At 44.3% G+C, this 22,071-nt stretch overlaps 1 protein-coding gene across 7 annotated transcripts in view; it reads left to right on the top strand.

Annotated features, from left to right (window-relative positions):
• The first annotated feature begins 3,709 nt into the window (after window positions 1-3,709).
• The window catches only part of GAPVD1 (GTPase activating protein and VPS9 domains 1), a 63,921-nt gene continuing 45,559 nt past the window's right edge, over window positions 3,710-22,071 (top strand). For 5 of the 7 annotated variants that reach the window (XM_074974005.1, XM_074974007.1, XM_074974008.1 and 2 more), the window contains exons 1-2: window positions 3,721-3,807; window positions 4,887-5,022. In XM_074974005.1, coding sequence (XP_074830106.1) covers window positions 4,988-5,022 — 35 coding nt within the window. In that variant the 5' untranslated portion in view covers window positions 3,721-3,807; window positions 4,887-4,987. Of the gene's footprint in view, window positions 3,808-4,886; window positions 5,023-22,071 lie in introns of all 7 variants that reach the window. The other 2 variants (XM_074974006.1, XM_074974012.1) reach the window with 2 other exon arrangements.

Raw genomic sequence — 22,071 nt, forward strand, 5'->3', positions numbered from 1 at the left:
AAGTATGCATTTATATAGCTCAGTTGTGAACAGGGATTCTTACCTACAAAAACAAAAAAAAGTTCAAAATAGAATTTTAAAAATTCCCAAGCTTTGTGTCACACAAGGGTAGTACACAAGGGTGCTAAAGGAGTTGGCGGATGTGATTGCAGAGCCATTGGCAATTATCTTTGAAAACTCATGGCGATCAGGCGAGATTCCGGATGACTGGAAAAAGGCTAATGTAGTGCCCATCTTTAAAAAAGGGAAGAAGGAGGATCCAGGGAACTACAGGCCAGTCAGCCTCACCCCAGTCCCTAGAAAAATCATGGAGCAGGTCCTCAAGGAATCAATTTTGAAGCACTTCAAGGAGAGGAAAGTGATCAGGAACAGTCAGCTTGGATTCACCAAGGGCAAGTCATGCCTGACTAACCTAATTGCCTTCTATGATGATATAACTGGCTCTGTGGATGAGGGGAAAGCAGTGGACGTGTTATTCCTTGATTTTAGCAAAGCTTTTGACACGGTCTCCCACAGTATTCTTGCCAGCAAGTTAAAGAAGTATGGGCTGGATGAATGGACTATAAGGTGGATAGAAAGCTGGCTAGATTGTTGGGCTCAATGGGTAGTGATCAATGGCTCCATGTCTAGTTGGCAGCCAGTATCAAATGGAGTGCCCCAAGGGTCAGTCCTGGTGCCGGTTTTGTTCAATATCTTCATTAATGATCTGGAGGATGGTGTAGATTGCACCCTCAGTAAGTTTGCAGATGACACTAAACTGGGAGGAGAGGTAGATACGCTGGAGGGTAGGGATAGGATACAGAGGGACCTAGACAAATTAGAGTATTGGGCCAAAAGAAATCTGATGAGGTTCAACAAGGACAAGTGCAGAGTCCTGCACTTAGGACGGAAGAATCCCATGCACTGCTACAGACTAGGGACCAAGTGGCTAGGCAGCAGTTCTGCAGAAAAGGACATAGGGGTTATGGTGGATGAGAAGCTGGATATGGGTCAACAGTGTGCCCTTGTTGCCAAGAAGGCTAATGGCATTTTGGGCTGTATAAGTAGGGGCATTGCCAGCAGATCGAGGGATGTGATCGTTCCCCTCTATTCGGCACTGTTGAGGCCTCATCTGGAGTACTGTGTCCACCTTTGGGCCCCACACTACTAGAAGGATGTGGAAAAATTGGAGAGAGTCCAGCAGAGGGCAACAAAAATGATTAGGGGGCTGGAGCACATGACTTACAAAGAGAGGCTGACGGAACTGGGATTATTTAGTCTGCAGAAGAGAAGAATGAGGGTGGATTTGATAGCTGCTTTCAACTACCTGAAAGGGTGTTCCAAAGAGGATGGATCTAGACTGTTCTCAGTGGTACCAGATGATAGAACAAGGAGTAATGGTCTCAAGTTGCAGTGGAGGAGGTTTAGGTTGTATATTAGGAAAAACCTTTTCACTAGGAATGTGGTGAAGCACTAGAATGGGTTACCTAGGGAGGTGGTGGAATCTCCTTCCTTTGAGGTTTTTAAGGTCAGACTTGACAAAGCCCTGGCTGGGATGATTTAGTTGGGGTTGGTCCTGCTTTGAGCAGGGGGTTGGACTAGATCATCTCCTGAGGTCCCTTCCAACCCTGATATTCTATGATTCTACACCTGTGCTACACCGCCTCAGTGGCTAATGGCCTTAATTTCAGAGGTGTTGAGCACCCAGATCTCTCATTGGCTGCTGTGGGATTGTGGGAACTAAGGTACTCAGCACTTCTGAAAATCAGCAGTGAGCCTACAACCTCTTAAGTCTCCCTGCCCCTTTCAGGCCAGGGACAGAGGTTAATTGCATCTTTTAAATTGAATCTATGCTGGATAAGATCCACTCTGTATTAGCCTTCAAGCACTATCACTTTGAAATGACTCTGGACTCTCTTTAAACCATGACTTCATTTAATAAAAAAATAACATTGCCTACTGTACTTCTTATGTTCTTTCATCACAGAATCATGACTGAAAATAATACTGGCTAGAATCTTATTAATGTGAGCAAACATATGTGTTTTGAACCTAGACTATGATATAATTAGTTCTTCAAAAAGAGGAAATATGTAGTCTCAAGGATCTACAGCAACTTTGCACTTTCAAAAGCAGAAATCCCTTTCTCTTTACAAATCTGTATTAGAGAACAAGATGCCACGCTTCTGCCAAACATAGGAACTGTACCAAATTCAGCTCTAGCATTCAAAGCTTACTTGAGGACAATTTCATCCTGAGACAGTGTTGTTAGTTGAGCAGGGTGTTTTCCGTGTTGGCTGACTTACAGCTTCTTTTGCTGTTTTTACTTCATACATTTATGATCTCATTTGAGACACCCAGTCTTTATATTTAATTACATTTATGAGGAGTCCAATAAAAAGTTGAAATTGAAATCCTGAACTGATGGTTACAAAATCAGAATAGTAACAGATACAAAGATATACGTCTCAGGCAGGCACGTTTATGAGGCGTTTGTCAGAGGGTACAAATTTGACTTAAACAACTCTCTTCTTTTGTGGTGCCTACAAAAAAATCAGTCGTGGCTAAGTAGATGGTTTGCCAGTGACCATTGTTTTTGATGGTGACCAGTACAATTTGTTCCCTTGAGCTTCCCACGCCAGTATGTTTTACTCACCTGTTTTCTATAGTTTTACACTTAGATTGCAAGCTCTTTGGGACAGGGGCTGTCCTTTTTCTAAATGGGGGCACACTGACTAGCACAAAAGGGCCCTGGCCTCTAGGTACTAATATGAATAAACAATAAAAGTAACATAATAAATGCTCCTTATGCAAGCAAGAGCTTTATGTAGTTTAGTACACTTGGCAGGCCCAGCATCTACACCCCATGCAATACAGTAACACAAAGCATTAAAATCAGAAATACAGCGTAGACAGCCTGCCTGCCCGTGCCTGCGGGCTAAGGCACGCTGGGGCTCTGTGCCAGGCCTCCCCCCAGGTACGACGGTCCGTTTCCGATCTGGTAGCGGCTGCCGGCTCGTTCTATGCCCATTTCCCCCAAGGGCAGCCCTAGGTTGTCTTCCTTGTCTCTCTCCTCCCTAATTTGGGCTTGAATAGAGACTGGGAGTGGCTAAGTCATTATGCAAGGTAGCCTATCTCCCCTTGTTTTTTTCCTACAAACCCCCCCCAAGACGTTCTGGTTAAACTTGGATTATTGCTGTGCACATTGTAAGATGAGCTATTGCCAGCAGGAGAGTGAGTTTGTGTGTGTGGTTTTTGGAGGGGGGTGTGTGTGTGGGGGGGTGAGAAAACCTGGATTAGTGCTGGAAATGACCCACCTTGATTATCATGCGCATTATAAAGAGAGGTTTCAAAGAGGGATGGGCTATTACCAGCAGGAGAGTGAGTTTGTATGTGTGTCTGTGGGGGGGGGGGGGGGAAGGGTGAGAAAACCTGGATTTGTGCTGGAAATGGCCCTCCTTGATGATCACTTTAGATAAGCTGTTACCAGCAGGAGAGTGGGGTGGGAGGAAGTTTTGTTTCATGGTCTCTGTGTGTATATAATGTCTTCTGCAGTTTCCACGATATGCTATGCATCCGATGAAGTGAGCTGTAGCTCACGAAAGCTCATGCTCAAATAAACTGGTTAGTCTCTAAGGTGCCACAAGTCCTCCTTTTCTTTTTTCTCTCCTCGCACCCCCGCCCATCGCTCCCCTCCCGGAACTACATCTCCCAGAAGGCCCGGCGCCCCACGCCGCATGCGCAGTGACGGGCCTGCTCGCTCTCGCTGAGGGAGGCAGACGCAAGCAGCGGCGGGGTCTCGGTGGAGCGGCGGCGGCACATGCAGAGGTTGGGCCCCCTCCCCCTCCCCCTCCCCCTCCCCCTCCCGGGGGCTGCCGGCCCCGGCCCCGGCGCGCTCGCGGGGCCCGGCCGGGGGAGCCCTGGGGCCGGAGGCCGAGTCCTCGCGCCCCCTGCTGGGGCGGCGCCGGGGGCCGCGGGCCGCTGCCTGCTCTTCGCCGCCACTCCCTGGGCCGGCGGCCTGCGGCCCCGCGCCGGGCTCGGCGCCTGCCCCACGGAGCCCGCCGCGCCGGGGTGGGGGGGGCGCGTCGGTGGCCCCCTCGCGCGCCTGGGAAGGGGGCGGGGGCCCAAGGTCACGGGCACCGGGGCTGTGGTGCCGGTCTAGTGCCCTCAGCCAAACCCGCCTCCCGGGCCCCCCCGGCCCCGGCCTGCCGCCCGCTGCGGGCCTCCGCGGCAGAGCAGCTCGCCCCTTCCGAGCGGGGCCGGGGGCGCTGGGGAGAGGAGTGGGAGAGCTGCAGGACGCGCCGTGCCCTGGGGCGGCGGGGGGAAGAGGGAGGGAAAAACAGGAACGATACCGGGACGTGTTTATTGGGATGTCTGTCAGATTCAATCTTAGGAGCTGCTTTTGTGTCTAGGCAGATGAATGTAGCTTCTCAGACACGTTCAGCATTTGTGGTGCAGAACCATTCAAGGTCCCGTTTGACTTCTTGCCTTCCCAGGAGCCATTGTTACCTGGCCTGTCAATATCTAGCAAACTGCAGCCATGGAAGTATGAACGAGTCTTCCCCTCCCATGGCATTCCAAAGAGAGGTACTGCAGGACCATAGCCCTGTCTGAGCTAAGTCACTGTGACAGTACCAAGGTGGTTTAGAATGAATTTGGGTAGCTTTTACTATAGAAGTTTTGGATATATTCATGGACTAAGAAGCTTTACGTGGAAGAGTATCCTGACTTTCCCACCTCTTGGTTACTGATGGAATGTACCTGCTCAAATGGAATGCTTTATTCTTTGCTAAGTCATGATATTGAATTCTTCTTTATAGGATTAGCTTTTATGGCATTAAGGAAAACAGCCCTGTTAAAATTGCTGATCTTTATAACTGAACATATGAGCCTTTGTTTACTAACAGGGATTGGTCACTTTTTCCTCTTGATGGATGGAACTGTGGCCTGCCATGTGTGAGAGAGACAATCTGAAGATGATAGGGAATGAATTAATTATGCTACAAGCATGAAAGTTTTTGAGAGTGAACCTCAGTATACTAGGTAAGAAGATGGATAGGAGTCTTGTACATTGTAAACTGCTGTTCCTTCACAGAGAACTTTAAAATATTCTGTCTAGGCATCTTTTTACACATCCCATTTTTATTATTTATTTGATCTTTTTATTACTTTCTTTGTATGAAAATATGGCAGTGTCCTGAGAGTTTTTCTGTTCCCTAATTGAAATTAGTTTTCACTTCATCTTTGGTTTTAGTACCAGTCATTTCTAGAGACTTCAGATGGGAAATAAATAGGTGAATTCTTATGACAGCCATCCTAATTCTTAAAGAATGGGACAGAGAGACAAATTTGTTTCTAAATAGCATGTTTTTCAAAGTTTTCTGTGAGACATGGCTCTCTAACAATGACAGTGATTTCTTCTAACTGTACAAACGTGCTAGATATCAAGCTCACGTGTCATAAATGTGTTATTGTCAAAAAGTACCTTGGGAAAAGACTGCCCAGTCGTATTTTGATGGAGTCCGAGGCTATGTCTACACTATGCACCTTTTAGCGACACAGCTAAATGATGGGGTCGAAATTAGCTATTACCATTTAAGAAAGAGATCTTGGAGTCATTGTGAATAGTTCTCTGAAAAACGTCCACTAAATGTGCAGGGGCAGTCAAAAAAGCGAACAGAATGTTGGGAATCATTAAGATAGATAAGACAGAAAATATCATACTGCCTCTATATAAATCCATGGTACGCCCACATCTTGAATACTGAGTGCAAATGTGATTGCCCCATCTCAAAAAAGATATATTGGAAAAGGTTCAGAAAAGGGCAACAAAAATCATTAGGGGTATGGAACGGCTGCCATATGAGGAGAGATTAATAAGACTGGGACTTTTCAGCTTGGAAAAGAGACGACTAAGGGGGATATGACAGAGGTCATAAAATCATGACTGATGTGGAGACAGTAAATAAGGAAGTGTTACATACTCCTTCTCATAGCACAAGAATTAGGGGTCACCAAATGAAATTAACAAGCAGCAGATTTAAAACAAAATGAAGTGTTTTTTTCACACAATGCACAGTCAACCTCTGGAACTCTTTGCCAGAGGACGTTGTGAAGGCCAAGACTATAACAGAGTTCAAAAAAGAACTAGATAATCAATGGCTATTGGCCAGGATGGACAGGGATGATATCCCTAACCTCTGTTTGCCAGAAGCTGGGAATGAGTGATGGGGATTGGATCACTTGATGATTACCTGTTCTGTTCATTCCCTCCTGTGCATCTGGCATTGGCCACTATCGGAAGACAGGATACTGGGCTAGATGGACCTTTGGTCTATCCAATATGACCATTCTTATGCTACAGCCATGCTTCTAAAAGATGCGCAGTGTAGCCTCTTTGTCGGCAGGAGAGAGCTCTGCCGCCGACAAAGCACTGTTCCCATTGGTGCTTTTCGTCGGTAAAACTTTTGTTGTTCGGGGGAAGGGGTGTGGTTTTTTTCACACCTCTGAAGGACAAAAGTTATACTGACAAAAGTCCAGTGTAGACAAAGCGTGAGAATCTGTTTGACGCTCCCCCTTATCTGCATCTTCTTTAATCAGACTGTGACAACTGCCTATCTGTCTAGCCAGTCTGCCTACATCAGTCTCCTTAAAGGGGACTCCTGATTCAGACCTGTACCTCTTTATATCATTACGGGCTTGCTTACTAATTTTAATGTGAAGCCTGCATCAGAACTTGTCCCTCACTGAATGCTTTCTTAAAGAAACCTTGCCCACTTAAGATCTCCCTGCTTTGTGCCCGGCATCCTGGTAGGACTGCAGGATGGTACTCATTTGTACATCTTCCTGTTCCAACTTACAAACCTCTTCAAGAAGATCTCATAATTCAACATTTTTAATACTTAGCCTTGTACAGTAGAAACTGGATCTGTCACAATACTTTTATTTTCCTATTTCATAGTCCTTAAATATTTCAGCCTAATTGGATATTTTAAATCACCCTTTACTTCCAATTCTCAAAATGCAATACAAAACTCTCAAAGGGGTTTGTGATGGAGTGGACTGGGCCCAAAGACCCTCTGTTGGAGGCCTCAGGGTTCTGCCACATCCATCGCAGGGAAGGAGCAGTGAAGAGGTCCTCGAAGAAAGAACTGCAGGCCTGGCAGCCTGGAAGAGCTGCAGGGCCACAGACAGTTTGCTAGCAGGGACCGAGGGAGCATTGAGGGAGCTCCTGGCTGGTTGCTAGGAATGAGTAAGAACTCAGCCTGGGGAGGGCTACCGGAAGATAGTGTCTCCAGGGAGGAAGCCCTGGTGATATAGCCCCATACCAGGGCTGGACTACTTAAAGACCAAAGCCCAGGGAGGGCTAGAGAGAGAGAGACACCACCAGAGCGGTACTGAGATTGGCCCCAGTGGACCGTGTATCCGAAAGGGGTTTGTGCTGGTTAATATGCAGACAGTGTGACTCAGCTGGAGCACTGTGTCGCTGACAAACCCGCCTGAGAACCACCAAAAGGGTTCACCAGCACTAAAGAACACAGACATGCCCAACCAGAAGAGGGCACTTGCGGTGGGTGCCAATCCCGTTACAGGGGGTTAACCTTCACAACGTTGCTGGGAAAATAGATCACTTTTATTGTGTGTGTCTGAGGATATAGTCACATTAATTCACAGTGATCCTGCATGCTGTTCCACGTGAGCAGACCCCAGTGCTCGCATAGAACCACACTGACTTCAGTGGCCACCCATGCAAAATAGCTTACAGGATAGGGACCTAAATTTGCATGACATGAAAACAACCTTCCTAATATGAAAAATTATTTTAACATTTTGTTATATACAGTCTATTTGCAAATACACACTTTTAAAGAGATTGTATATAAATATAGTTTCTCTTTCCAGCAGATGCTGAATCCTGCTAATGTGAAATAAGCCCTTCTTTGCTTCATAACTTTAAGACCCTCCCAGTCTCTTATATTTTTTGGGGAGAGCGTCACTTAGTAAAATGTCCTAAAAATATAATCATGTATACACATTAGAAATATATTAGCAAGGAAGATATTGCTGACCCTTTATTAATGGCCATTTTTAGCATCTCTTGTCTTTATTACTTAAGAAACAGACAATTGTAGTGTTTTTTGTTTGTTTTTGCTTATGTCATGAAAAAATTAAATGTAGTGGCATGTGGTATTCACAGAGTTATAAAGTTTGATGTGGTTTCAGTAAACAGTTTTGTAATGTTTGTCTAAAAGTTCACCTGCCTTCCTCTTGTCAAATATTTCTTGTGAACTTTTGTTTTTCTCTGTAAATTTAAGTAACTCGTGAAAATGGTATATTTACAAATGTGGTTTTGAAGTGGGTTTTTTATTCTTTTATTCTCTTTGGTTTTTTGAGTAGGTGAAAGTGATCTTCTGGGATTAAGCTAGCAATTGTGGAGTCTGAAAGTTTGTGTTTCCTCTTGTAAATATAGACAATCTTAAGTTTATCTGTTTTTAACTGTTATCAAACCTAAAGCCTTCATGCTGTTTGTTTACATTTTGCAGATACTATTTATTTATTAAGTAAAAAAAATGTTTGGAGAGAGGGACTAATTCCCCACAACTACCTGTTTGTGTTTGATGACATCATAAAATATAAAAAGATGCCATTCTTAAAACAGTAGGTGCATTTGACATAAATTAGAGGCAGGTAATGCTAGCAACTAATAACCCTGAACTCCCAACCATCACACCATCCTTAACCCCTATCAAGTTCCTCTTACTCCAGAGGTCTTGGCAAATAGGTATGCTCTGCAGTGTGCCTTGGCGCTCAACAGACCTGGGATGCTTTGGACCAGGGAGAGGAGGTTGCAAGCTGCTCGTGGAAAACAACCTATTGGCAGCCTCCTTTCTCTTAAATCCACGGGATTCCAACTTGTGCATATCTGCTGTTGCAAGTGTGGTAGGATGGCATAAGGAGAGAGTGCCTTAAGTAAGAATGTTCAAGCTATTGGGTTAATGATCATTTTCTAGTAATACCTTCACTTCTTAGTTTTTGCAGCACAAAATGAGTCATCTGAAAAAATGGCTATGTCCACACTGCCCCTAAGTGTCAGCAGTGGGTAGGGTTAGTGTAGAAACATGCAACAATGAAAAGCAAGTTGCATCCACACAAGAGAGTGTAGCTATTACCCATGTCAATGAAAGGCTCCGTCAGCTGGAGGCAGCTGTTAAAAATAGTGTAGATGTGGGAGTCTCTGCTTGGGCTGCAGAGAATCCTGTAAGGTATATACCCACAGTCTTCAGGCATACCTTTATTTGCCCAAGCAGTGCCTCCCTATCTACACTGGTGTTTATCCACTTCATGGGGGGCAAACAGTGTATGTGTTTACATGCCGCCGTAAAAGGTGTGCAGTGTAGACATAGTGTTACACTGTATAAGTCCATCCATCAAATGATCGATGTACTCTGTAAAGGCATCCTGAAAATTAAGGTTTCAGAGTAGCAGCCGTGTTAGTCTGTATTCGCAAAAAGAAAAGGAGGACTTGTGGCACCTTAGAGACTAACCAATTTATTTGAGCATAAGCTTTCGTGAGCTACATGCATCCGATGAAGTGAGCTGTAGCTCACGAAAGCTTATGCTCAAATAAATTGGTTAGTCTCTAAGGTGCCACAAGTCCTCCTTTTTTTGAAAATTAAGGGACTTCCTACCTCACAGAAAAAAAATCCCACCTCAGAATTTAAACTATAAATTATTATTAGCCTAGATTTCAAGATGGGTTGCGGCTTCCACCGAAGACAATACTTTGGAAAAACCAAGCATCTATTCTGTAAGAAAAACCTTGGAGATAGATGTGAATGTAAGCACCATGTATAGACATTTAGCCTTCTGTTAAAGAAAATATGCTATCTGGATTTTAAAACATTGTTTAGATAGATATGTTGTTCTCTCTCTCTCTCTTTTTTTTTTTTAAAGTAACTCCTGAGGTAGAGTGATGAAACTAAACTAAAAATGTAGTGTGTGGTTGGTAAAGGAGGAAGACATTTGCCTTTTTGTCTATAGGAAATGTATGTGAAAGGTCACCAGCTAGTTTTTTGTTTTACCACACTAATGTGGACACACTTGATTACAAACACCACTATATTCTGATACTAGTGCTAAATTGTGCCCAGGAATAGTAATCCTGTTGAATAGACAATACATTCAGTGTTGCAGTGAAGCCAGTGGGCACAGGTAAATTTATAATGCAAAGTTGGGTTAGTCTGTTGTTGAAGAAGAGGTTTGAAAATTTGAGATGCTGGTTTTTAAAGTTTAGAACTCAGTTCATATAATTTATTTAGCTGTCTTTTGTTTACAAATGAAATTTTCAGCTTTTAACTTTTTAGCTAACTCTTTGAGACACATGCCATTTATTTAAATCCAAATTCTGTTGCTTTTTAGCTGTTACTGTAAATGTTAATGACACAGGAAACATTTTATGTTTTCATGTGGGACAAATTTGCAGGGAAACCAAGCAAGCTTGCTTAGGAGATATTTTTCAGTTTGATGGAATGGTTCAATTTTGTCTTGGTTTGCCCTGCCTAGATTTGACCTGTCCAAACTTGCTATGGAAGCTGAATCCTGTGTGGGCTCCATGCTAAAAAAAAAATAACCTGAAGCAAGAAATGTTCCAAGGGAGAAGAAAAGGAAAACTATAACTTACTAATGATCTTTACCACTTTGGTAAATAATCCTTATCAATTTTGTTTAACGCCTTATTTTAGTGACGCACAGAACTATTTTATAGAGCTGGTTGTTTCTTTACATTGCAATACAAAATCAGACGTATATCTTAGTAAGCATTGGTTAAATTTTCAGTCATCTAATTCAATATAGTGGTTTTTAGGATTTTATTGCTTTTTATCTGTCTGTCCTAGGCATTTATCACCTTGGTATCTAAGCACCATATCCCCTTTTTCTTATGTTGTGACAACAGTTGTCAAATGTCATGTCAGTCAGGTATGCCAAAACATATTTCAGCTCATGCTATCCAAGAGCATCATGATGTGTTGTATATTATTAACATTAATCATGATAATTTACAGCTGCAATACCAAAAAACCACTTCAGCATATCTACATTGAAATTACGGAGATAGCAGGAATTTAATATGAAAAATCCAGGTATTCGCTTAACTTCTATTGTTTTTGCAGCCACATGGAATTTAAACTTCTGTTTGTCACAGAAGTTATTTAAATATCTGGATTTTATAAACTTTTGTCCTTTGGACAACTGTAAATAATCTTTCACCTATTCAGGTTGATAGGTTCTTTGTTTGGGACCATAAGGTGATTTCATGAGCACTTATAAGCTAACACAGTTGGGCAATCATGACCTTTTGTATTCCACAGAAGTTAATAAGAACATTCTTTAAAGTTCTTGTCCTGAATGCTGGAGTGAATTGAACTGCTCTCCAGTACAGGAAGGTTACAGGACATAAAATTGTTTGCTCCTAATGATTTCTTTAGATAAGTATGAAGGGAGGAACTTTATTTGATTTGTCTCTTTTAAGTATTCACAGTAGCTGGGTGTGACGGATTGGACCCCTTAAGGTGCCACCTGATGTGCTGGGATATCACTGAACCCACCTGTTCTGCCAGCCAGGGCTCCCTTTTTACGTGTCTTGCTGAGCCAGGCTATTAAGCCTCCTCCAGCATACACACAGGCAGGGCCACACCCAACTGCCGAACGACACAGACACTGAGATCAGCTCTGGGAAGCCTCAGCTTAAGGGACTTGCCCCAGCACTCAGGTGTCCACCTCCCTTGGAGTGCAGGCCCAAAGGTATATTATGAAATCCACCCCCTCCCTCAATGTGGAGGAAGGTATGTATAGCTGCTTACCCCCCCCCAATTATGAATTGCACAAATGGGGTTATATTATAAACAAGAAATAAGTTTATTAACTACAAAAGGTGAATTTTAACTGGTTAAAGAGAGAGCAAACAGAACAAAGCAGATGACTAAGCAAACAAAACACACATACGAAGCTTGTTTCACTAAAGAAATTGGTTACAAATAGTAATTTCTCACCCTAAATATTGTCACCGGTAGATTACAGAAAGTCTTGAAAGGCAGCTACGCTGGCCTGCAGCTTGAGACTTCAGGTAGTTCCACTCACAGTCTGGATATCCTGTCAGCCTGGGTTCAGCCCTTCTCCCCTCAGTTCAGTTCTTGCTTCCAGGTGTTTTTCAGTGTCTCTTTGGATGGGGAGGCAGAGGAGAACCATGATGATGTCACTCCCCTGCCTTATATAGCTCTTGTGTATGGTGGGAACCCTTTGTCTCCCAGTGGAAGAACACTGGCATTCCAAGGGGTGGATCCAGTACAAGGTGACTCAGACCCATGTCTCTGCAGGACTGTGGCAGCCATTACTCGTAGGCTGTCTGGAGCATCCACAGGAAGACTAAGCTCTTTCACGTCCATTGTCTTTGCTAATAGGCCATTAGCCCTGTCTGGATTTTCCATTGTTGTACCTGAAGGGCTAGTTGGGGGTGACACCCAAAGTAACATGTATGACATACAGATACATAGTCAATATTCCTAACTTCAAATACAGAAATGATACAGGCATGCACATTGGATAATCACATTCAGTAAGTCATAACCTTTCCAATGGTACCCTACATGAGCCATCTTGTATAAGGTATATATCAGTTATGTCATATTCATTTCATAAGCATATTTTCATAAAGAATAGGGAGTGAAACATCACATTGGGTGTTTCAGAGCAGGCTGTATTCCTAATATTTGTATTTAGAGCAGTGAAAGTGAGACTGAGCACAGTCATTTATTGACATTGTTATTCACGTGCTTCTCTTTTTGCTGAATTGGAGTTGGTTAATTTGGTCACTTACAGTATTTAGTAACGTTTCTTTATGCAGTAGTTTGAAGCCTTCTGACATGCCATACCTATCAGATGCATTCCTTTACTTTCATAAAGACATGTCTACAAAATTGTTGACCTACCTTATGCCGGCATACAGCCGCTGCAGTAATTACATCACTTGGCCTGTCTACACTTTGCTACTTGGGTCAGCGGTGTGCTTCCTCACCAGCAGCATTTGTATTGTTTGTACTATCGGTGTGGGGCATTGTGGGATGGCTCCTGAAAGCCAGTAACAGTCGGTGGAAACAATGCAGTGTTTACGCTGACAAAGTGTTGACCTAACTACATCGACCTTGACTCTACGCCACTCGTGGAGGTGGAATGATTAAGTCAGACTAGCAGGGCAGTTACATCAGTGGGAGCAAAATTTAAGTGTAAACACTTCCTTAGTTAGGTTGACTTAAGCTGCCTTGTGTTGACCTAACTCTGTAATGTAGACCAGACCCAAGGTTCACAAGCTATATCTTAAGGCTAATCTACACTAGCAATGCTAAAGTGGTGCCATGGCAGCACTTTAATGTGTCTTGTGTGGTTGCGGCAGAAGCGCTCTAAAAAAACGACCTCCACGAGGGGCATAGCTACCAGCACTGGGGGCATGGCCCCCAGGGCTGGTGCGCTGTCTACACTAGCGCTTTACAGTGCTGAAACTTGCGCTCAGGGGGGTGTTTTTTCACACGCCTGAGCGAGAAAGTTGCAGCCCTGTAAATTGCCAGTGTAGACAAGCCCTGAGTCTTCATCTTTAGTTTCCAGTCAGTTTGCCCTGTTACTCCAGACTTCCACATGACTTTAGAAGCATTGTTGAAAACTGGTGAGTGGGAGCAGTGTCTCTCATTGAGGCAGTGCTTTTTCCAGAGGCTGAGACTTCAGTAGCAGTCGTTAGCAGGCCAATCAGCTTAATTTATGGAGGACTATAAAACCATAAAAGCTGTTTTCCAGATGAGATAAGATTGACTGCACTATGTGAAAACGCAAATTAATTAAAACTTTTTCTCAACACAGTTGTATGTACTGGCAACCGACTCACCAGTTCACAGCTTTAGGTTTGTACGCACTAGTGCTTACTTCGATATAACTCAAGTCACTTAGGGGTGTGGAAAAGTTACTCCCGAGTGATGTAAGTTATACCGACCTAAGTGCCAGAGTGGACAACGCTTTGTCGGCAGGAGAAGCTTACCCGTCAGCATAGCTATTGCCGCTCGGAGAGGTGGAGTAATCATGCTGACAGGAGAGCTCTCCCCCATCGGCATAGAACGTCTGCACTAGCAGCACCGCAGCTACATGGGGGCAGCCGCACCACTGTAGCGATTCTAGTGTAGACGAGCCCTTAGTCTCACCCATCTCAACCTTGAATGGTCTTTTATTGTGTTTGAATTTCCACCACAAAGAGACAGACATTTTGCACTTTTTGTGTGTTCATTTCAGGAACCATAATGCTAGAGCAGGGGTGGGCAAACTTTTTGGCAAAAGGGCCACGTTTGGGTGGGGAAATTGCATGCAGGGCCATGAATGTAGGGCTGGGGCAGGGGGTTGGGGTGCGGGAGGGAGTGCAGGGTGTGGGAGGGGGTGTGGTGTGTAGGAAGAGGCTCAGGCCAAGGGGTTGGGGCGCAGGAGGTGGTGTGGAGTGGGAGGGGGCTTAGGGCAGGGGGTTGGGGTGCAGGGAGGGGTGTGGAGTGTGAGAGGAGGCTCAGGGTTGGGGGCTTGGGGCAACAGCTTGGGGTGCAGCTGGGGGCTCAGGGCAGGGGGTTGAGGTGCAAGAGGGGTGTGGCAGGGGGTTGGGTGTGGGCTCCGGCCTGGTGTCACTTACCTTGAGCGGCTCCAGGGTGGCAGCGGGGCTAAGACAGGCTCCTTGCCTGCCTGCCCTGGCCTTGTGTCACTCCCGGAAGTGGCCTGCACCACATCCCTGTGGCCCCTGAGGGAAGGGGGGCAGAGGGCTCTACTGCCCTTGCCTGCAGGTACCTCCCCTGAAGCGTCCATTGGCCACAGTTCCCCGTTCCTGGCCAATGGGAGCTGCAGTGGGCGGTGCTTGCAGGTGAGGGCTGTGCGCGGAACCCTCCCCCCCCCCCCCCCCCCGTGGCAATCCCACTGGTCGGATCCAAAGCCCTGACAGGCCAGGTCTGGTGCTGGTCTGATGCTGACATCTGCTGATGAATGTAGTATCTTAGGGAAACTACAATTTTTGTATATTTATAAATATCTTTTTTTTTTCTCTTGACAGCATAATACACTTTAAAAGATTATATTGAGGTAACCTGATATGTTCTGCCATGTTGTGGCTCTCTAACTGGTCAACTTATTTTTAGATATATTGCACTCGTGTGTCAAGATATTAAAAATGTGTGTGGGAGTGTTAATTTGGATTCTGAGCATCACCTGATATGGAGTCACTTCTTTGTGGACTCTTGGAGTAAAAACATGCTGTGCTTTTATTCTGATCATCAGAATTAACCCTAAATTGTTGTCTTTAATCTAAGCCTGTCCTGTATTTTCAAATGACTATATAAATGTACCAATGTCACCGTAAAGCCTTACTTCAGTAATAAACTTCCCATCCAAATCCTCTCCAGAGCCACCAATGATGATCCTACAAATAAGAAAGCAGACTGATTTGGGGGTAAAGTATATTGAATCTTCTTTCTTGTAAAAGTTTTTCTTGAGTGGCTAGATCACCTATAGAACCATGACTGGCAAAGTTTGAATTCATATCTTCAAATCCAAATCTCCTAAGTCATGTTTGCTGCAGTATGTCAGATGATTTACTGGAGTTCCGAGGCTCCACAGGGGATTTAGACTGAAGCTTTTTTGATGCATGTCAGGTGACTCAGTGTGCAAGTCACACCAATAGTATGCACGTGGAACCCCTGTTCCATTTTCAGTTTGCATTGTGTGAACGGAGCATAGCATTCTATGCGGGAGGGATAGCTCAGTGGTTTGAACATTGGCCTGCTAAACCCAGGGTTGTGAGTTCAATCCTTGAGGGGGCCATTTAGGGATCTGGGGCAAAAATTGGGGATTGGTCCTGCTTTGAGCAGGGGGTTGGACTAGATGACCTCCTGAGGTCCCTTCCAATCCAGATATTCTATGATTCTCCAGGAGTATCCCTTGGTGCTTTGCTTCACTGCTCAGCAGTCTGCATCCTGGGATTGTTTTCACTGGGAATTGTGGGAAGCCAGGTGGGTTCATTTGAAAAAAAAAATCCTTTCTCTCCTCTCTTCACCCAATACTTCCTTTCTGGACGGGCACATGCCATTTTCGAATTGCTGTCGGTCAGCATGGACCCATAAATGGTATGGTGACAAGCAGGAGTACAAAAAGAATGCTTGGTCTGTGTGACAGCATTCAGAGCTGGATGAATTCAGCATTGGACTTCGCCTGTCACACTGTGGAGCAGACGATGCAGTAGCAGGAGAATGTTCTATGGCAGCAGCAGCAGGAGGATACTGGGCATTGGTGGCAGCAGGATGAGGGAAAAGAACAGGATGCTGCTGAGCTGTTAAAACAAGAGGAATGGCTCCTGGATCATTTACACTGTGTTCAGCGCTGTTTCTGATCCTGGGAAACCAGTGTGGATTGTCAGGAAAGGATCATTCTGCAAAGCTGGGATGATCAGCAGTGGTGAGAGAACTTTTTTTGAGATCTGTGCAGATCTGACCCTGGAGCTTCAGTGATAGCGCACCAACAAGTGGTGTCCCATACTTGTGGAGAATTGGGTTGCCATTGCTGTCTGGAAGCTGGCCACCCCAAATGTACCAGTCTGTAGCCAATCAATTTGGCTTTGGGAGATCAGCTGTTGGGGGCATTCTCATGCAGATTTCCTGTACCATTGTTAAGGTGCTCTCTAATTGGGTCCTGAAGCTGGGTAATGCTCAGGAGATTATTGATGGATTGGCACATATGAAGTTCCCAAACTATATTATGGCGATTGATGGAAGCCGTGTGCCATCATTCCCCTTTCCTGCCCACTATGAGGGCACAGAATTTATAATGCGAAAAGGATATTTGCCGATTGTGCTCCAAGGACTCATGCATCACTGTGGCAGGTTTACAGACATAAATGCAGGTTGGACTGAGAGGGTCCACAATGCTAGCATCTTTCAGAACTCAGTGCTATTTCAGTTATGAAGAAAGAACTGTTTGCGCTTAGGAGCACTGTGGACATTAATGGTGTGGAGGTTGGTCCTGTTGTTTGAAGAGACCCAGCTTATTCCTTGATAGTTTGGCTAATGAAGCCATATACAGGCTGCTTGGACAGAAGGAAGAAACATTTTAGCTATTGCCTGAGTAGTTGAGTGTGCGTTTGGTCATTCAAAGGCAGACGTTTGTTTATGATATAATTTGGAAGCAGAAGGAAAAAATGATTCAGCCATTCTAACTGCATGTTGTTTTGCATAATATTTGTGAGGGCAAAAGCCTTACTGATGGGTGGGAGGCTGACGTCCAGAGACTTTCTCAAAGGTTGAAGCAGCCAGCAAGACGTCCCGTGGAGAACGCAAACACCCAGGGGAATGCTGTCTGGGATGCCTCTTGTTTGTGTTTTGAATCTTATGCCTGAAGAGGTTGCCCATGGGACGGTGGGGGCGGGCGGGTGTTGGGATGCAGACATTGTGAGCACTGGGGTATTTTGTGTGGCTGATTGAAGTTTAACATTCCGTATGTGCATTGTAAAAGCCTATGAATTTTCAGCTTTATTTAAAGGATTTTCTGTGTTAAAATCAATGATTTCTCATAATGGATGCATTGTAAACTGTTTTATTAGGAAATAACAATAAAAAACAGTTTTAATGAAACCAATGGAAAAATATCTTTGTATTTGGAAATACGTTTGTTTAATCTTCTTAAGTGACTAGATACACACAAACTTTTAATTACTGCAATGGGGCAAACAAAACTCGAAGTGCAATAGTAAGGACATTTAAAATACAACAATTTGGAGTGTTGGAGAGGGGTGCATAAAGTTAAAGACAAGTATACATCTTGTTGCTGGTGGTTCTTGTCCGCATGGATTCTGGGATTGAGTGTCGTGGCTTAAAATTCTCATGGGCATTGTAAGACTCAAAAGAGCTGGACACAAGTGTAGTGTCTACAGCAGTGATTCTCAACCTATTTTCTCCCCTTCAGGTTAGCCAGCCTACTGGAAGTAAATAGAGGCCCAGTCCTTGATGGTCTGGCTGCTGCAGGCATTGTGGTTGTGGGAGGAGGAGATGGAAAGAGTCACTTATTCATATCCCGGACAAGTCATGGTAGCTTTTTTTCTTTTTTTTTTTTTTAAGTATGTATGTGTGGTTTTATCTCTCTGAGCTTCCTCCAAAGAATGGGAAGTGATCTGCATGTATAAAAGGTAGTGGGTACATTTGGCTTTGTCTATCATATCTACTTTCAAGCTGTTTAGGGTGGGGTGGTTGGAGCTATGTTGCAGGTTTGTTTTTGTAGTGTGTGTGCTGGAGATGCTTCTGTGGCATTGGAGATGTAAAGGGGAGAGTTTATGGAAGGTGAGCTGGATAGTAATCTCCTTTGGGCTGTCCTCATTCTCGATGTTACATGGAGGCAGGTGACTAGGGGGAGAGAATGATCTTATTCAAAGAGACAAAGGGTAGACTAGTGAGAGATGCTCAGAAGTTATTCACCAGGACACTTCCCCGAGAAGTGCTGCAGGAGTGGAAGGAGCTTGTAGTCTACAAGGGTTGGGGGCATGGACATGAGGCTATTCCCTATAATATGCAAAACAAAATCAAGGTATTTCTCAGTCTTAAGTTCTGCTGTATCTCCCTTGCAGACATGGAGAGAGTGCAGAGAAAAATAGAAGGGACCCTACAATAATTGTCAGCTACAATGCATCTTACAGGGCATTTGTACCTCAGCGGGGAGCGATATTGTTTGTGCCTTGACTGGGCAGGCAGTGTGTACTTATGCCTCATGTAAATTAACCACATTTCTTTTCCTATAAGCACTGTCTCAATAAACTGAATTTTGCACAAATGAATGCCTTCATTATTCAAATCTGCTGCAGAGGAGGGGGGTTGAGAACACATTGTAATTCCGCCATGCTGGCAGGCACCATTTTGAAGCAATAGAAGGAGGTCGGGGGGAGGGAGGCAGAGGCTCTTGGCTAACATCTGCCAACAATAATAATGAGTAATAAATTGTAAAGATAGGTACTTACGTGCTGAAGTTCCCACCAGGAGGTCTGACTTCCATCCTGGCCTGAGTTTTTGGTGGGGATTCAGTCTCATCCATCACAGGGCAGAAATCGTGGTCCATTGGGGCAGGGCAGGACTGGGGCTGGCGTTCCAGCTGGCTGTGTCGGGTTTCTGAGTCCCAAAAGGATCCCAGCTCTCAGGGGACAGTTCATCTTCTGATTTGTCGAGCTGGTCATCCTTGCTGTGGGGGACAGTGCGGGCAGCAGGCTCCAGATAGTGCAGTGGTTCTCAAGTCTGGTCCACCGCTTGTTCAGGGAAAGTCCCTGGCACGCCAGGCCGGGTTGTTTACCTGCCGCATCTGCAGGTTCGGCCCATCGTGGCTCCCGCTGGCCGTGGTTCGCCTCTCCAGGCCAATGGGGGCTGCGGGAAGGGCGGCCAGCACATCCCTCGGCCCGCGCTGCTTCCTGCAGCCCCCGTTGGCCTGGAGCAGCGAACTGCGGCAAGTGGGAGCCTCAATTGGCCAAACCTGCGGCCGCGGCACGTAAACAAACCGGCCCGGTGTGCCAGGGGCTTTCCATGAGCAAGCGGTGGACCAGACTTGAGAACCACTGAGAGAGTGCCTTGATTGGGTTGTACTATAGTTAAGCAGAATCTTGTCCAGTTAATAAAAAAAAAAAAAATGGACAGATCACATTCCCCTACCGGATTGCGTCCTTTTATCCCTTGTGTCAACATACTTTCTTGTGAGCTGCTAAGTCTTTATCCGGCACTGGTTGGCATCTTGTGGATATCTGCTTTGCAGTGTCCGTGAAAAGGTCCTTATGTCCATAGCTGGCCACAAGAGTTTCCTGAACTTGTGCTTCGCTCCGGATGGTGAGGAAGTCCAAAGTGTCAGCTCAGCTGCGTGCGGCGTTGTGGGGCTTTTGGAGGGCTGTTGTGGTTGTATCACCAGTGTAATGGTACAATAGGATCCAAGAGCAAATGGGCAACATCTTGCTCTGCGCCATCTTTTCAAGGGGAGAAGGGTCACCCTGGGAACGTGGTATCAGGAAAGGGAGGGCACACATGTAAACGGATAGGTCAGTAATGGTCGACCTGCAAAGCATCGTGAGGTAGCCTTTGAAAGCATGCAAAAAGTGGTGCACAGCAATTGTGAGCGCATAAAACACCAAACAAAATCCATTTAAAGTAGTCCTAGTCCACTATGCAAGAGGGTTCCAGTGTTCCTGATAAATGCAGAGTTAGTGCTCAGTGATGGGTTGTGTCATTTGTATGCAAGCGTTTTCAAACCAGATTAACTAGATTGGATCCAGTGTTAGGCAAGCCCTCTGAGAAGGCAGTAGCTATTATCTGAAAGACTTTTAGTGGCTGATCTTGTTGGCCTGGTTTTTACTGGGAAAAGAAATGTGTTAATGTAAGTGAGCTAACTTGAGGTGAAAACTAAATGAAGATAAAATGGTTTACATATATATAAATAAATAATATTTTTACACAGATTAGCAGGTCAAGTTAAGACTAACTTCACCTGCTGTGTGTAAAATCTACAAAATGCCTTATCTTCATTAGGATTTTACCTCAAGTTAGCTAGCTCAAGGCAATGCCTCTTGATTTTTCCCATACAAGGAAGATAAGACAAATGAATTTAAAGCTACTTCCCAGCATTGTTCATGAATTTGGGATGATTGTAAGGAGAAACAAGTTTTTCCCTTCCAGGTTTGCTGATCAGGTTTTTGGAACTTGTAGGTTAGTGAATGAGGGTGTGGGGAGAAGTGAGGCATGGTCTGAGTCTGAAGTATCGTAAACTGAGCTCTGCTCCTGACTCGTCCTTGTAGTACTGGGCAAACAACTTTACCTCTCTCTGTTTTTTCCAGTCTATAAAATTATAATTCTTTACTATCCAATCTCCTCTCAAGTAATTTTATTTGATGTTTGTGACATTCCTTGAAGATAAAAAGTCCTATATAAGTGTTAAAATCTCTTTTTTGAATTCAAATTTTAGTTATAGTCTGAAAACTGACTTTAAAAATGATTGCGTTCTTCTTGCTTGTTCTGTTTATAAGTAATTTTTTTTTAAACTGTCAGCCCTGAAAACTCAGTTTAGGAGTTGAAAGTCAAGCTGAGTTCTTTCAGGCACATGCATCATAATAAGTATTGAAGATTCTTAAGGCTATATTCTGCCTGGGTTTTACCTATAGAACTCCATTGTCTTCAAATGGTACTGTACATCAGGTGTAACTTAGGTCAGAAGTTGATCTTGAAATTGGAATTTAGTTTAATAAGTCTGATATATGAGCCAGAATAAAATTCAGCTTTTTCTCCCATTGCTGTACTTGCTCTGAAGAGCTAACAGGAGTTGAAAAAATGCTCCCTACGTGACTTCATATTAAGTGATGATATGGACACCACCTGGAAAGAAAAAGAGGGCAAACTAGAGAAATATTATGTAGAACAGTAGAAAAAGAAGCCTGTGAATATGGCACTCAGAAGCCTGACTGACCAGCACAAGACACAAATAAATAGTGGAAACTGATAGAAATCCTATGCACCTGAGGAGCAGGAGGATAAAGAAAGGAGGAGATAAATTTTCCTGTTTTCTGAAGTATCCACCTCACTCCTTCTCTCCACCCCCCCTCCTCCAACCAAAGAAATAAGTTGATATGACCAGTTTCATATTGATTAACTTGCAGTCCTGGCTTTCAAGCTATGGACAAATGACTTTTGTAAATGCTTTCTTTTCCTGCCTCATAACTAAACTAGTGGGATTGAAAATATGCTGTCTGTCTTTTTTGGAAAGTATGTTTGAAAGCTCTTGCACTTGAAAGCATTCTGGGTCCAAATTCTGCATTCCTGTGTGCCATGCAACTCCAGAGTGAATAATTGGAATTTGGCCTTAAGTCCAAAATATTATTTGTTTCCTATATTTTTGCTGTTTCAAAATCAAATCAAGTTGGCACTGAATTTGTCCACGTATGTTTCCAGAGAAAATGTGGTTAAATGTGTCAGTCTGAATTCCACCTCACCTTGTGCTTGAGTTAATTAAAATGCTGTTGTC

Source organism: Natator depressus, chromosome 16 (assembly GCF_965152275.1).
Source record: "Natator depressus isolate rNatDep1 chromosome 16, rNatDep2.hap1, whole genome shotgun sequence".
NCBI lineage: Eukaryota > Metazoa > Chordata > Testudines > Cheloniidae > Natator > Natator depressus.